This window comes from Larus michahellis, chromosome Z (genome assembly GCF_964199755.1).
Source record: "Larus michahellis chromosome Z, bLarMic1.1, whole genome shotgun sequence".
In the NCBI taxonomy this organism is placed as follows: domain Eukaryota; kingdom Metazoa; phylum Chordata; class Aves; order Charadriiformes; family Laridae; genus Larus; species Larus michahellis.
The window spans coordinates 20,049,788-20,063,287 of record NC_133930.1 but is presented as its reverse complement, the minus strand read 5'-3'; the positions used below and the strand labels follow the sequence as shown (position 1 = coordinate 20,063,287).

At 40.7% G+C, this 13,500-nt stretch overlaps 1 protein-coding gene across 2 annotated transcripts in view; it reads left to right on the top strand.

The window, feature by feature from the left end:
• Nucleotides 1–9,205, top strand: part of IL6ST (interleukin 6 cytokine family signal transducer) — a 34,300-nt gene extending 25,095 nt beyond the window's left edge. For both annotated transcript variants that reach the window (XM_074569186.1, XM_074569185.1), the window contains exons 11-16: nt 545–646; nt 1,195–1,341; nt 2,218–2,358; nt 3,616–3,712; nt 4,588–4,669; nt 5,514–9,205. In XM_074569186.1, the coding sequence (XP_074425287.1) occupies nt 545–646; nt 1,195–1,341; nt 2,218–2,358; nt 3,616–3,712; nt 4,588–4,669; nt 5,514–6,239 (1,295 nt within the window). In that variant the 3' untranslated portion in view covers nt 6,240–9,205. The remainder of the gene's footprint in view (nt 1–544; nt 647–1,194; nt 1,342–2,217; nt 2,359–3,615; nt 3,713–4,587; nt 4,670–5,513) is intronic.
• Nucleotides 9,206–13,500: the final 4,295 nt, after the last annotated feature.

Genomic DNA, 13,500 nt, shown 5'->3' with positions numbered 1-13,500 from the left:
GTTTATCATAAGTGTGGAAGTATCTGTCTATTTTTGTCAAATACAAAACTGTATCTAATTTTGCATTTTTTAATTTATATTATGTAACATCAAAGTTTTTATCTGTGTTTTGTTTAGTCTTCTCGTTCTTGGAAACATTAAAGTGGTGAAAAGACTGATTTCCTTCAGAATCAAATTCTCTTATCCCTCTTTCAGTTCAAACAATGAAACTTGATCAGCTTTACAGTTCCTTTGATATTATTGTCAGTAGCTCAAATCAATATTTTTGGGATTCAGTGCTGCGGACAGATAAAGGCTTTTTATTTAAAACAAATAGAAAAAAACCAGACTTCTATGAAGTCTTTTTATTAAATTTAACACTTGAATGTGAACCATTGTATTGTTCCTTTAGTTAATATTTTGGAGCAGTGTATCAGTGAGATCCAGTTGCATTAGATACAGGTGCATCTAATAAAACCCAGAGCCCTGTATCTGAAGTAAACAAGAAGGAGGGTGAGGAATTTGACCATCTGTGAAACAACACATTTTAAATTCCTTTTATTAGGTGATATAAAGCCGTTCAAGTGTTACTTGATAACTGTGTACTCTCTGTATGCCGATGGTCAGGGAAGTGGACAGTCTGTGAAGGCTTATCTTCAGCAGGATCGTAAGTACAACATAGTCATATAGACTGACTTTCTTGACTAAAAATAATGAAACCTTTGCTTTACTGTGGACTTTGTAATGAAAAGTAGTCCTACATTTGAGCGTCATCTGAAATAATTGATGTTGTCCCTTCTATTAACATCCATTCTGTTTATTTACAGTATTAAGGAGTTAAACAGATCTCTATGCCTGTTTTTTTCCCTTTTTTCAAACCTCTATCAGACAGTTTGGCATGAGTTTGTTATTTTATTGGTATAGTAAAATTTCTATGCTGATTTATTTTAAATCTCAACTATGAAGCCAAGACTAATTAATTTTTGAAGATTTCCTGTGATCTGCTGAGTACTGTTTTTCATATCTCTTTTCATGGAGGTTTCTCTTTTAAAACATCTTGGTTGCTATTTTGTCTGAAAAAAAATGCTTTGCAAATGAGTTAGTGCAGCTATTCCGTTGAAGTTTTTATGGAATAGAAATTCACTGCTCATTAATACACTGCTTTTGTGGATGTGAGGGTGCCCAACGGAAACTAATCTTCATCTCCCATTACAGGTCCTTCAAAAGGACCAACTGTTCAGACAAAAAAAGTAGGAAAAGCTGAAGCTGTTTTGACATGGAACCATCTCACAGTGGATGAACAAAATGGATTTATCAGAAGTTACACCATATTTTACAAAACTGTTGATGGAAATGAAACAGGTAATGGAAAGCTGAGAAAGTGCTTTGTGCCATTGAAGTATTCCATCTGTCTCCTTCCTAATACATCTTCTGGAAAAACAAGATACAGAGTAGAGTATGGCTGACAGTCTGTTCTAGTGACGTAAAGCTGATGTCTGGGGCCTAGCTCTCCTCCATACTGAACAGAAAAGTCCTTAATAAAGAATTCAGAGCATTCAGTCTGTGTATAACAGGGTACTGAGTTTAGTTTCTGAAAGCTGATTTGCAGGTATTGTGCTCCCATGTTTCTATCTAAATACAGGGTGAGATCAAAAAGAAGGGATTTTTAATCCTTCTGGAACGCCACATCAGTATGTTACTGATGTAAAACATCTTGTTTGAAGTGCATTTTAGTTCTCAATAGTGTGTATGACCTGCAGGAACAAGGCAGGGAGCTAGCACTATTCAAAAGGTTTTCTTTTTTAGATTTGCGTAAATTGGAAGGACTGATTACTTATGCCTGCCCTACTTTTTGTTATTTCTAGTTAACCATGTTTTTCTAGTTAGTAACTAGCTGGTTTTAGTAAGCCATGTAGTCTGCTTATTATAGATCTTTAAGTCTCAACTTTACTACTAGTTTAGTTTGTAGCTACATTCTGGGGTGAAAAAACACACATGGGAAATTAACACAAAATATCATAAAGAAATAGACTAAATTCAAACACTTGAACAGAAACAAACGAATCTCAGCATTTCTTGTACCAGTTTGTAGTCTTTCTGTGTCTGTTTTATTTTCCATACAGCCAGGCATTCTACTAAAACTATCTTGTACATCTGAGGACATGATGTCCTAATGCGACTGTGTTTGTACAGATCTAATTGTACAGAAAAGTAGTATAAATTTTTTCCTCTCTTTAGCTGTGACGGTGGATCCTTCCGAGACAGAGTATACGCTTTCTTCTCTAACCAGTGACACACTGTATACTGTGCGGATGATGGCGTACACAGATGAAGGAGGCAGGAGTGGTCCTGATTTCACATTTACTACACAAAAATTTGGTAAGGAAGAGTGGCATGATTGGTAGAAGTAGAAAGTAATGTTGCGGCAGTATAGCAAGTCTTTGTGCAAGATCTGATAGGAGGGGAAGGTGATTTTATTTAAAAGAAAAAAAGTTTCAGTTGCATGATACCCAGGTAGCCTATCTAGTACTCAATCACGATGAGGTGGTTTAGCCAGGATTTCTTCTGATTGTACAGAGGACAAGCTATCCTCTGCAGGTCTCATGGATCGCTCTTTTATGTTGGCAAACATGCTGGGTTTGGATGTGTTTTATGTATCCTTTAGGTTATAGTATTCTTTTGCCCCAAATTGGTGTGAGTCATTAGGATTTACTCCTTCCCCTTGCCTTCTCTTCTGGTGTCTGATGGGTCCTAGAGTCCAGAGTCTTTGTTTTAATCTGAAGTTAGGTTGGCCTTTATTATCCTGATACAGGTGTCCTGAGGAACTGCAGAGGTGTGCTGGGATCTTAATCTGCTCATCTAGCTGCCAGTTGGCACGTACCGTTCTTACAACCCTTCCTCAGGTTCTCATTCATATCGCTGTTAAAGTTTGCTCCAGTTCTCTACAGAGAACTGAAGAGACTCATTTTGAAGAGATGAATTTATTGTACATTCAGCTTTAGAGAGTGCTTCCCATTTGTAATGGTAAGAGCAACAACATTAACTGAACTTAGTTGTGGAAAGCACTTTAGATCAAGCAGATTTTTATAATTTTTTTTCTGTATCGTGTTGCTTTTCCCTAAGCATTCTGTAAGGTTTACTTAAGAATGTGTATAATATTGGAAGAAGTGCATAACAGGCATGCGACCTTAAGTGTTTGCAGGGAGGGGATATTTTCATGTACAGAATAAACTGATGGATGACTAGTGATTTTGTTTACGTTATTTATTTGACCATGATGTTGTTACAGCAGCCAGTACGCCACTGAAACACCTGGACCACAAATGAATTTACATAGATGTTACTGTCATATCTGCACAAACCATAAAATTACTTTTCTGTCAGTATTACAGCGTCTAGAGCAACCTGTGTTTTTTGTTGATGCAAGGCATGAGATTGTTGGGACAGAGCTTTTCATGTTTTCACCAACAGACTCTTTTCAGATGGTGAAGAGGTTCTTCTGAAGGTGAAGCTTAAGACTGAGCGCTGTGGGTGTATTCAGTTTCAGATTCTCCCTCTCCCTTTGGGAATGCATGCTGCTACTGAGTTCCTCAAATGCCAATGTAGGGTATAACTGCTTCTCTTAATTTTCTTCAGGGAAAGGAGAAATTGAAGCCATAGTTGTACCTGTGTGTCTGGCGTTCCTGTTGATTGTGCTCCTTGGAGTTTTGTTTTGCTTCAACAAACGTGACTTGTAAGTATAAATGAAGTCTTTCTCTTATGCTTCTGGTATTTCTGGGCATAAGAGACATGGCAATAACTCAATACAAACAAGTAAATATTCTGTAGATAGATCAGAAGAAGAAGGTAAAGCACGCATACTTTGATTGGTCATAAACATTTTTGTGTTTTCCTGGAGAAATCGGGGCTCTTATGGTACTAATTTTTTACTTAACAATTAGCACACAAACTAAATGTTCCATGACTCAATCCTACAGGGAAATTCCTGCTTTTCTTGCTAGAGCTGGTCAGGATTAGGTTTGTTAGGTTTTGATCAGGGTATACTGTCTGTGTTGTTTTCTTAGTCATCGTATGACAGTAGAATGATGATCCCTAGCTTGTGAAGCACAGCATATTTTTTTACTGGCTGTGTTTGAGCTATTTAATTACAGTGTTAGTAAACATTAAGCTTTTCAGCAAGTTTTTCTTCAAATATTTTCCCTTCATTTTTAGCTGTGAAGTTGGCTTAGATTTTGACAGCTGTGATGTTCATAGTTACCTTAAAGAAGCAACAGTGTATATTTATACTGACACGCATCATAGACTACCTAAATAATTGCTCTGTAGATTCTAGAGTGGTATAAATATGAAAATCCCTCACTAACCGTTACCATTTTTTGGTTTGCCGTGTGTGTGGAGGAGTTGTAAGTGCAGTGATGTGTTTTGCTAAATAGTACAGCTTCCTACAAAGATGTAGATAAGTGCAGGAAGCATTCCTATTTGGAAATAAATACTCTTGTAAAATTGCTATGTAAGGAAGTGGTGTCGTGGATTGTCCAGTACTTGCTATCAACATAGGAATTTGGGGAGTGCATCTTGCAATTTTATTCTGTTTTTAATTCTTTACAGAATTAAAAAGCATATTTGGCCTATTGTCCCTGATCCATCCAAGAGTAACATTGCTCAGTGGTCTCCTCAGGTTCCAGCTAAGGTAATATTTTCTGCATCCTGTTTCTTCCTAGTCTACAAGGTTTCAAATAAACTAACCAGTAGGAGTCTTCTGTCTTGTAGCGTGCACGGATTTCAAGGAAAAAAACATGGATGTTAAGTTTCATGACATTGTGATACAATATGGTTAGAAGACTTCAATGCATCAGTAGGTTCAGCATGAGAAATATGTTAGTGCAAGTTCACACCACAGAGCAGGCTTCAGCATTGTGAATTATATTCAGTTTACTAGTTGGAAGGGTCAAGTCCTTATTATTTTACTCATTCGTGGGAAATGAGGATTAACTAAACAGAATTTATGATTCCCATTTTTAAAACCTCGAAGGACTTGTTTGCCCAGTTGAGTCATGAATGAGAGAAAGCTCTATGAGTTCCTCATGGATGAGGAGATGGCAGCAAAATTTATTCCCCATGTGGGGTGAATGACATAGCAAATTCTGTTCAATAAACTGTGGCTAACTTCTATGAAGAAGTGCGGTGATGTTGGACACGTTATTGGAAGTAATGTGTGTGTGACCTCAGTATAGAATGTTCCTGTGCTGTACAGCAAATGGCTGTATGTTTACGGCTCTTGAGAGTAATTAAAATTAGAGCAAATGTTGCATATCCACTATAGTTTTAGAATAGCTGCATAATTAAGACTTCGTCTTGGAAACAGAGCTACATCCTTCATTTTGTAACAGATACTTTACAGATATTGCCAAACTTAGTAAGAAGAAAACTTACATGAAGAAACTTGAAACAATTACAGAAGAAAAATTCAGATGTTTAATGAGGGGTTTGATTTTTAACCTTCCTCTTAGGCAACATTCATCTCTTTCTTTCAGCATAACTTTAGTTCCAAAGATCAGATGTACCCAGAAGGCAGCTTTACAGATGTAAGCGTCGTAGAAATAGAAGCTGATGACAAGAAGTCTTTTTCAGAACAAGATCTAAAACCCTTTGACTTGCTTAAAAAGGAAAAAAGTACTTCAGAAGGACACAGCAGTGGTATTGGAGGATCCTCATGCATGTCTTCTCCTAGGCAAAGCGTCTCTGACAGCGATGAAGGTGAAACTACACAAAACACTTCAAGCACTGTACAGTATTCAACTGTAGTGCTTAATGGCTACAGAGACCAAACACCTGTACAAGTCTTTTCAAGGTCTGAGTCGACTCAGCCACTGCTAGATTCAGAAGAGAGATCAGAAGATCACTCTGGGGGGGGTGACGGTACATCACAGAGGCAACAGTATTTCAAACAAAATGGTGGTCAGGATGAAACCAACACAGACAGGCCATGCTTTGAAAGAACAAAGCAAATTACTCCAACTAACGAGGGGGATCTTGTGGGATTTGCACAACTGCAGATCTCAGGTCAGAGTTCGCAGCTGCTGGGCCTTGGGCTAGAAAAAAATACCCAGGAAGCTGCTCTGCCAGATGTTTTACAGGCAAGTATCGAAGGACAAACTGTGAGACCTGGAACAGTGGAAGGAAATCCACCATCAGCTGATGAAATGCCAAAAAGTTACCTCCCACAGACTGTGAGACAAGGAGGCTATATGCCTCAGTGAGAGAAGAGACTGGCTCTGTTTAGGCCTTCATTAGTGCCTGTTCACACTTTCTCCTGTGTTTCCAATAAATTAAGCTAGGAATTTTTATCTGAATGCAGATAGAAATATTGAAATTAAGTGAAGAGCAATTTGACAAAGTACAAGGACCATGTTTTTGTGGAAAATTTGCAGTCCAGACCTACTGGAGACTCACCTTTATGCACTACACAAAATCTTGTGTCTGGATAGCTGAACAAGCCTTTGTGCTACCTTGGATTTTTTGTGTATTGTCATATCAGATCTACACGTGATTGAAAATGGCAAGTTTCAGTTAATCACATCAGCCAATAGACGTCCCAGAAGAAATACTTCAATTTGTGACAGTGTACAAGCCTAAAAAGCCAGCTTTAGTTGCTTGGAGCATCTTTGTGCAGAAGACTGAAGCATAGTATTCTAAAGTGGACGAATACTTGGGTCATACACTTTCCCGTAGCTTGATTGACTTTCTGAATTTTGACTTGGCCCAGTGTCTCAGTTTCCAGTTCACTAGACCTGCAAATCATGTTCGTCCACATTTAAAAATTATAAAAATTAAATAGAACTTGCTATGGTGTGCAAATAAGAAAACACCATGATTGCTTGACTCTGAATGCTACTATATTAATTGATATTCTGCCTATGTTTAGGTATGCGTGCACATGAACTATATAATAATTTGGCCTAAAAATGTGCCTTGCAAATTGACGCACAGCAATTCAATCTCACGTTCAAAAGTTTAAAAATCCAGAAGAAAAGACAGATTAACAGTTACATAAAGGTTTTGTATCCAAATCACTGTCTGATTATGTCATACCTCTCTGATCATATAAATTGCCTTTGTTTAATAAGTACACCTTTGCTGTATACAGCTTGAGAGGCAAGTAACGAACTCTAAGTTTTTACCATTTTTCTAACTGCTCAGGAGAAAGGGAATATGACCTTCTTCCTGATTGCCTACAACAATTAGTGTGCTGTAACCTCACCACTAATGCTGCAGGACTTCCTTGAAACTGAAAGCAGCAAAATAGCAAAGCATTGAAGTCACTGAAGCTTTTGGAAGAAAAAAAAAAAACCTACACCCTGAATTTGAACATTACTGGTAGTATGTATCTATTAGCAATCATGAGCCACAAATAATGTGTCGTTTTTAAAATTCATTACTTTTTTGTAGTGTCTCGCTTTTCCCCTGTTTATACAGTTGGCCTTTCATTTCTTGGAGGCTGTCTCTACCAGAGTTTAAAGAAAAGTGAAGTTAAATTAAAATAAACCCCTTCTCCAATGATAACTAGAAGTTTTATGGCACTCTTGGAGATTATTTTTTTTAACCTCAATTTAGCCTAGTCAGCTTTCTAATCTGACACTACTAAAGCCTCAATTCAAAACACTAAATGCTGTGTGGTGAGAATAAAACAAGTGTTTTATTTCTCCTTCAGCAAAAGAACTATGTATTTTAAACTACCTGAAATCTTTTGTGCTGTCACCTCTGGTGCTGCTGTTCTGCAGAGCACTTACTAAAGGCTCTGGAAGGGGCAGGTGTCAGTATCATTTCAACCTCCCTTGTCCTTCTCTGCCAGCTTGCATGGAAGGACAGGTACGCATATAAGTGTTCACGCATGTCTTCTGCTTTTGTTACAAAGAGATTCAATGCTAGAGTAAATTCATAAGATGACCTCTTGAAGTCTGGACTATTTCGAACAGATAAAGAATGCAGAATCTTTAATAACATTTCAGTATTCCACAGGTCCTTTCTCCCATTTTTTTTTGTATCTGGGCACTTTTTTTAAACTTAACGGCTGTGTTACAGCTTACTATAACTACACCTTTGTTCAGCCAGTCCCTTTCCTTTTCTCCCCACGCCACTTCAGCACCTTCAAACTCCCTTCCAGAGGCCGAGGGCATAATGAAGACTATGCTGTCACAAGACAGGAGAGAATCTCTTTCGTTTTTTCAGAGGTTGAGCATTACTTTGTCAGAACACATTTCTTTTGGAAAATAATAGCTGTTACTTCACTGGGGGATGGGCCATCTTCTCTATGCAAACTTCATAGTGACTGTAGAAACAGCAAGTAAAAGGGAAAGTCTCCGTTGAGCAATGTGTGTGCTTACTAGAACTGCCCTGCAGCCACGTGCACCTAATCCACCTCCTGCTCATCCCTGAAATATTGTGGGCCACAACCTGGCTACTTAGTCTGAACATTGCTTCAGAGGCATGGATTTTTGCAAAAACATGCTGATGGTGTTGTCTTTTTTTTTTTCCCAATTGTTTTTTGTGATCCAGTGATGCTAACTTCTGATAGCATATATTGTATTGAGGGACAACTTCATTTGTTCCTGAAGTTGCAATTTGCCTGTCTATTGTGGAAAAGGAAGGCATTTTGTTCTCAGTTGCTGTTAATCATGGACCATTTCCAACGTTAAACAAACAGCATCAAGAGATGTTCCTTTTTAAAGGTCTGTGCTAACAAGAGTTCTGGCCTGTCACTTCTGGCATCCATCTTTCTTTGATGTTTATGGGCCAGTGGTAATAAACTGACAGCACTGTACAGGAGTGTTTCCTAGAGAGCATTCTGTCAGTCTGGCAGTTATATTCTATCTTCAGGCTTGTGCGTTTATCTAGGGCTAAAATACTGAAGACTAAGCAGGAGATACTGGAGGGTTATAAATTACAGGTTTACAGCTTGTTTGTAAGCCTATGTGCCAAATACTATATCATGCAGTGTTCAGGGTTTGGCTTGATTTTATTCTTTGGATCATAACAATCTAATTGTATCAAACAGTTGCATGCATGTTTTTAGAGTGTCTGTAATGTAATTATAGGCAACCAACTGAAATTCTCTGAACTTGGCCCTAGCATAGTAATTAAAGAAAAAGCTTCCCACCCCTCTCCCCAATAACGATGGTGCACTTTACAAAATAAAAGTATTATTAAAATAAAATCACACTTCAGTATTGACACTTTCATGTCCATCTTAATTACTTGGACTGGAATTTTTCAAGTAGGGGTGGGAGAATAGTTGTAAAGACCTTGTTAATTTGGTGGCAGAAAGGGAGGCTAGTAGAAATACAAAGTATTTTTCCTGCATTAGCATGTTTGAAACATCTCTTAAGTGCAGGCTGGCTGACTGCTCCTCTGTTTAGAAGAAAAGTAAATACATTTATCTCTGTAGATCTGTTGCAGTGGTCCTGTAAGAACAGGATGCTGTTGGTTTTTTTTTCCTGAGGTGTGTTGGCTTGCTTTCAGGGCAGTTAGTCTGGGAATATCCTCCCCACTGTAGTGAAAGCCTTGGGGTTACATTTCATACGCCCTACCGTAGTGTGAACTAAACTGCCTGTTAAGGCTTAACCTGGCAGCACAAAGCACAGCAGGGCAAAAATTTTTCCAGACTTCATTCTGGAGTGCTTGTGACAAGCATGTGCCTGTCTGTGCTACAGTAGCCTAGCAAAATGCTAATTATCAGGACTGGAAAAACTTGGCCCTGGGAGGAGGGGGCAGTTTTAGCATGCGAGGGCTGAGTCCAGTTCTTGGGCACGGGAGAAGCCCCATGGCCTGGGGTGGGATTTGCAGCTTCAGCTTGGACTGTAAACCATGGGCACCACCAGATAGTTAAAACTTGCATTAGTGTGCCCAATATGTGGGGATCGCCACGCTGATTTAACTTCAGTAATTGAACTTGTTTAATTAGTGCCAGGTCTTGAATATCCAAGACCCACATCAATGTACGCTGCCATGGTATTGACTTCACAGTGGGATCTGAAACTCCAAAGACTCTCAAATTGTTAATAGTCAGCCCTGCTCCAGGACATACACATTTTAAATTGTAATTTATGTGCATTAAATGGGACTAAATATACTAGTTTACTTTCCCTGAGACAATTGTTGTAATTAATTGTTATTTGGATACATTCCTTTAACTACGTTAAAAAGTTCTCCTGGCTGATGGATTGTAAAACTTCATTAATCCCCTGTAACCTGTTGTCTGTTTGCTAGGATGGATACATACAGTCATTTTAAATTCCAAGAGTTGCATTTAATGTTATTTGGAAGCAGTTGATAACAAAAGTGTTGAGTGTCATGAAACAGCCATTTGGGAATTACAACCAACCCCACAGTCTTCAGCTTAGCTCTTGATCCAGAAAATTGCAGTAAAATGGAGGTATAAGTGCAAAAGTCTAGAGAAGGGTCAAATTAAGTATTTTGCTTTGGAATCAAATTCCTATTTCTCTTCCTTAAAAGGGAAAGGATCGGTTAAAAAGAAAAAAAAAGCTAAAAAGCGTATGTGTGTTTGCTTTCACTGCTGTTTCCTTTGTAGTACTTGTGCAATCTGAGCCATTCCTGGAAATGAAAACAGTGCTGACTTAATGCACAAGGATGCATTTTGAGGCCACAAGATTTGGTACAAACAAATTTAAAATTAATGGCTAAAGGCTAGATCGCAACAATTGTCCACTTCCCCACTTCCCCGCCCCCACCTTAATTTTAGTGCAGAGAGAGGGTGGGCAGTATGTGCCTCCCAGAATGCAACCTTAGCCAGTACTTGTGCTTATTTGCAACCTTGAAGGGGATATATGCAATAAAGTCATCGATACTCTGCAGAAGCACACTTCTGTAACAATAGGTGAAAAACACATAATGGCACAACAGTCCGCACTCGGCAGGAAAGTTCCGCGTCCTCCTGCTCAGGCTGAAGCGTCTCCTGCGCCCAGCACCGGCCCTTCTTCTCCGGTGAATGCAGGCATGGTGGACGAGCATTCTCTGCAACAGCCATCGCTCTTCTTCATATCAAAGCACATTCGTTAGTGGATCCAGTCAACTTGCCGTGTTTTTTTTTAACACACCAGTCTTGTTTACAGTGTCACGTATGGCCTGACACTTTGATACAGCCATGGATTGCCTAGTAACCGAGTGCTTTTATTTGAGGTTAAGGTCACTGAATGTTGCTGTGTGCAGATACATGCGTCTAGCTTAGCGGAGGCATGGGACATGGGGATAAACATACTAACAAGGAAAGTGCCTTGATGCTGGATTGGATGGCTAGTGAATGTAAACATTAAGTAAAAATTTTACTATGTACTTAAAAGTTATGTATCGCTGATTAACCTACTGGTAATTTGAATGCCAGCTTTAAAGGGCTTGCATACTCTGGCCAGAGGTTAAACTTGTAAATTGCTGCATAAGCTGTCTATACCTGGAAATGTGTTTTAATACCAGTACACTATTTTCATTCTTTTGCAAGCTGCATGTTTATTGTCATATAAACTCTGCTTTCTACAATTTACTTTATGGTCAGTGTTGAATGTCTTCTTCTTTGTTACCCAACTGAGCCTGAATGTTGCATTTGTCTAGTACATAATATAACAAAACAAAACAAAATTCCATACTTAACCTTGTGTGCTGGAGTTGGTGTTTTGTAAGGCTGACTGAAGTAGTAACCACAGAGGGAAAAGAATCTGGGCACTACCTAATAGGCCAGAAGCAGAGAGATGTTCCCAAGGAGAGACAGGTGTACCAGGACAAAAGGCTACCTGTCTGGGTGCACTGGGGCCAGTTCAGCAGCAGCTGGATGCTCTTTAGCCCCCGCTTTGTAATTACTCCCATAAATAGGTGTTGGCTGCAACTGGCTGCCCTTGATGGTGGGACAGGTCACTGTGCCAGGGCCCTGGCGCGGTTCCAGCTGTCGGACATGGTGTGTGTGTTCTGTGCCTGGGGTCTCGCCAGGGAAGGGGTGGCCATGTCTGCCTGCGGCTCCGTATGCTGAAGGGATAAGCCGGCGCTCTCAGCAGACTTGTCCATGTCTGTTGAAAATGGGAAGAAGAGTGTCCAAAAATCCAGTTCTAAGGAACAGCGTGGGAGTGAGGAGTGGGGTATAATGCTGCCTACTCACACTGATTTCCAAGGAGTCACAGACTCGGCTGTGTCTGATACTGCCCTCGGTCTCACCTGGGTTTGGTTCTCTTGTTTCTAATGGGTGGAGGACCCTCACCGGCCTTTAGTGAACTTAACATCTCTGTACTAAAAAAGCACAGTTGGATCTTCAAAGGATGGTCATATCCACAAAAGGCTTCAGGGGTGGCACCTGAGGAAAGACAGCTTCCCCTTCCTGGCGGAAGTTCTGGTTTGTGTAGGCAGACTCAGGTAAAACTGAGTGAGGCTGGGCGGGGAACTGGGGGGTGAGGGGTCACCTCCAGCACCAAAAATCGTTTCTGTCACTGCCACAGAAGAGCCATCGCAGACACCTCATGCAACTTAACACTTTGGTCTTAAATTGGGTGCAAACACAACATTAGACTCCTTTTCCAAAATGTTAGTTCACTGCATGGTAGTTCGCTGGCCACTGTTTTGCATAAGGCCCCTGAAGTTTCTACAGGAGCGTGGTTTTTTTGCGTGTCCTCCTCGCCTGAGCCTGTAGCTGCTGAGCATCAGCACTGTTGGGCTTCATAACCACAGGGCAAAGTGGATGCAGAAGAGGTGGCAGCAGCTTCATCTTCACAGCCTGCCTCTGTGCTGACAGAGCAAGGTTGCTTCCTGTAACTGTTAAACAAAGGAAATAAGGCTGGGCAGTAAATCTTGGGAATGCCCCACTTCCCACAGGAAGCGCATACTTGCACAGTGTACACATCAGCGCTCCAGAAGCTGACAGGTTCCTGGGAACAGCTCTCCGTCCCCGGGGCCGGGGGCCAGCAGAGCCCGCAGAGGAGCCAGGGGATGTGCCTGCCCGTCTGCCGGCCCTGCGGCAGCCCTGGGTTGTCCAGCCAGGACGGGCATGGGGCAGCAACACAGCACAGCAGCCTCAGAGCAACAGAGAGGTGCCCAGGACCCCTGACAGCCCTGCGCATCTCAGGGCCATGTGTTTGGAGGGATGCTGCGGGGTTACAGCTTCGTTTTGACCACCAATAATCACAGTAACATCGAACCTCTCTGCAAAAGCATCTTATATGTGTTTTCCAGGCATGTGTGCTGCTCATGGTAGAGCAATCCAGTGCCTCCGTCTTCCCAGCAGTCTCCCAACTACCATGAAATAACTGGAGAGCCAAAATAACCCTCCCACCTGCTACAAATAGCCAGGAAATGCCTGTCTCAGCCAGGGAGGCGCTGAGCACAAAGGACCCAACGGGGAGGTACAGGACGGAATTCGGAGGGAGCAGCCTGACTCCAGGGTCGCCAGTAAAATGGAAACAGGTTTTCCTCTTACAGTAAAATGCAAATCACACTGCGGGCTTGGGCCAGCAACAGGTTTCAGTGAGG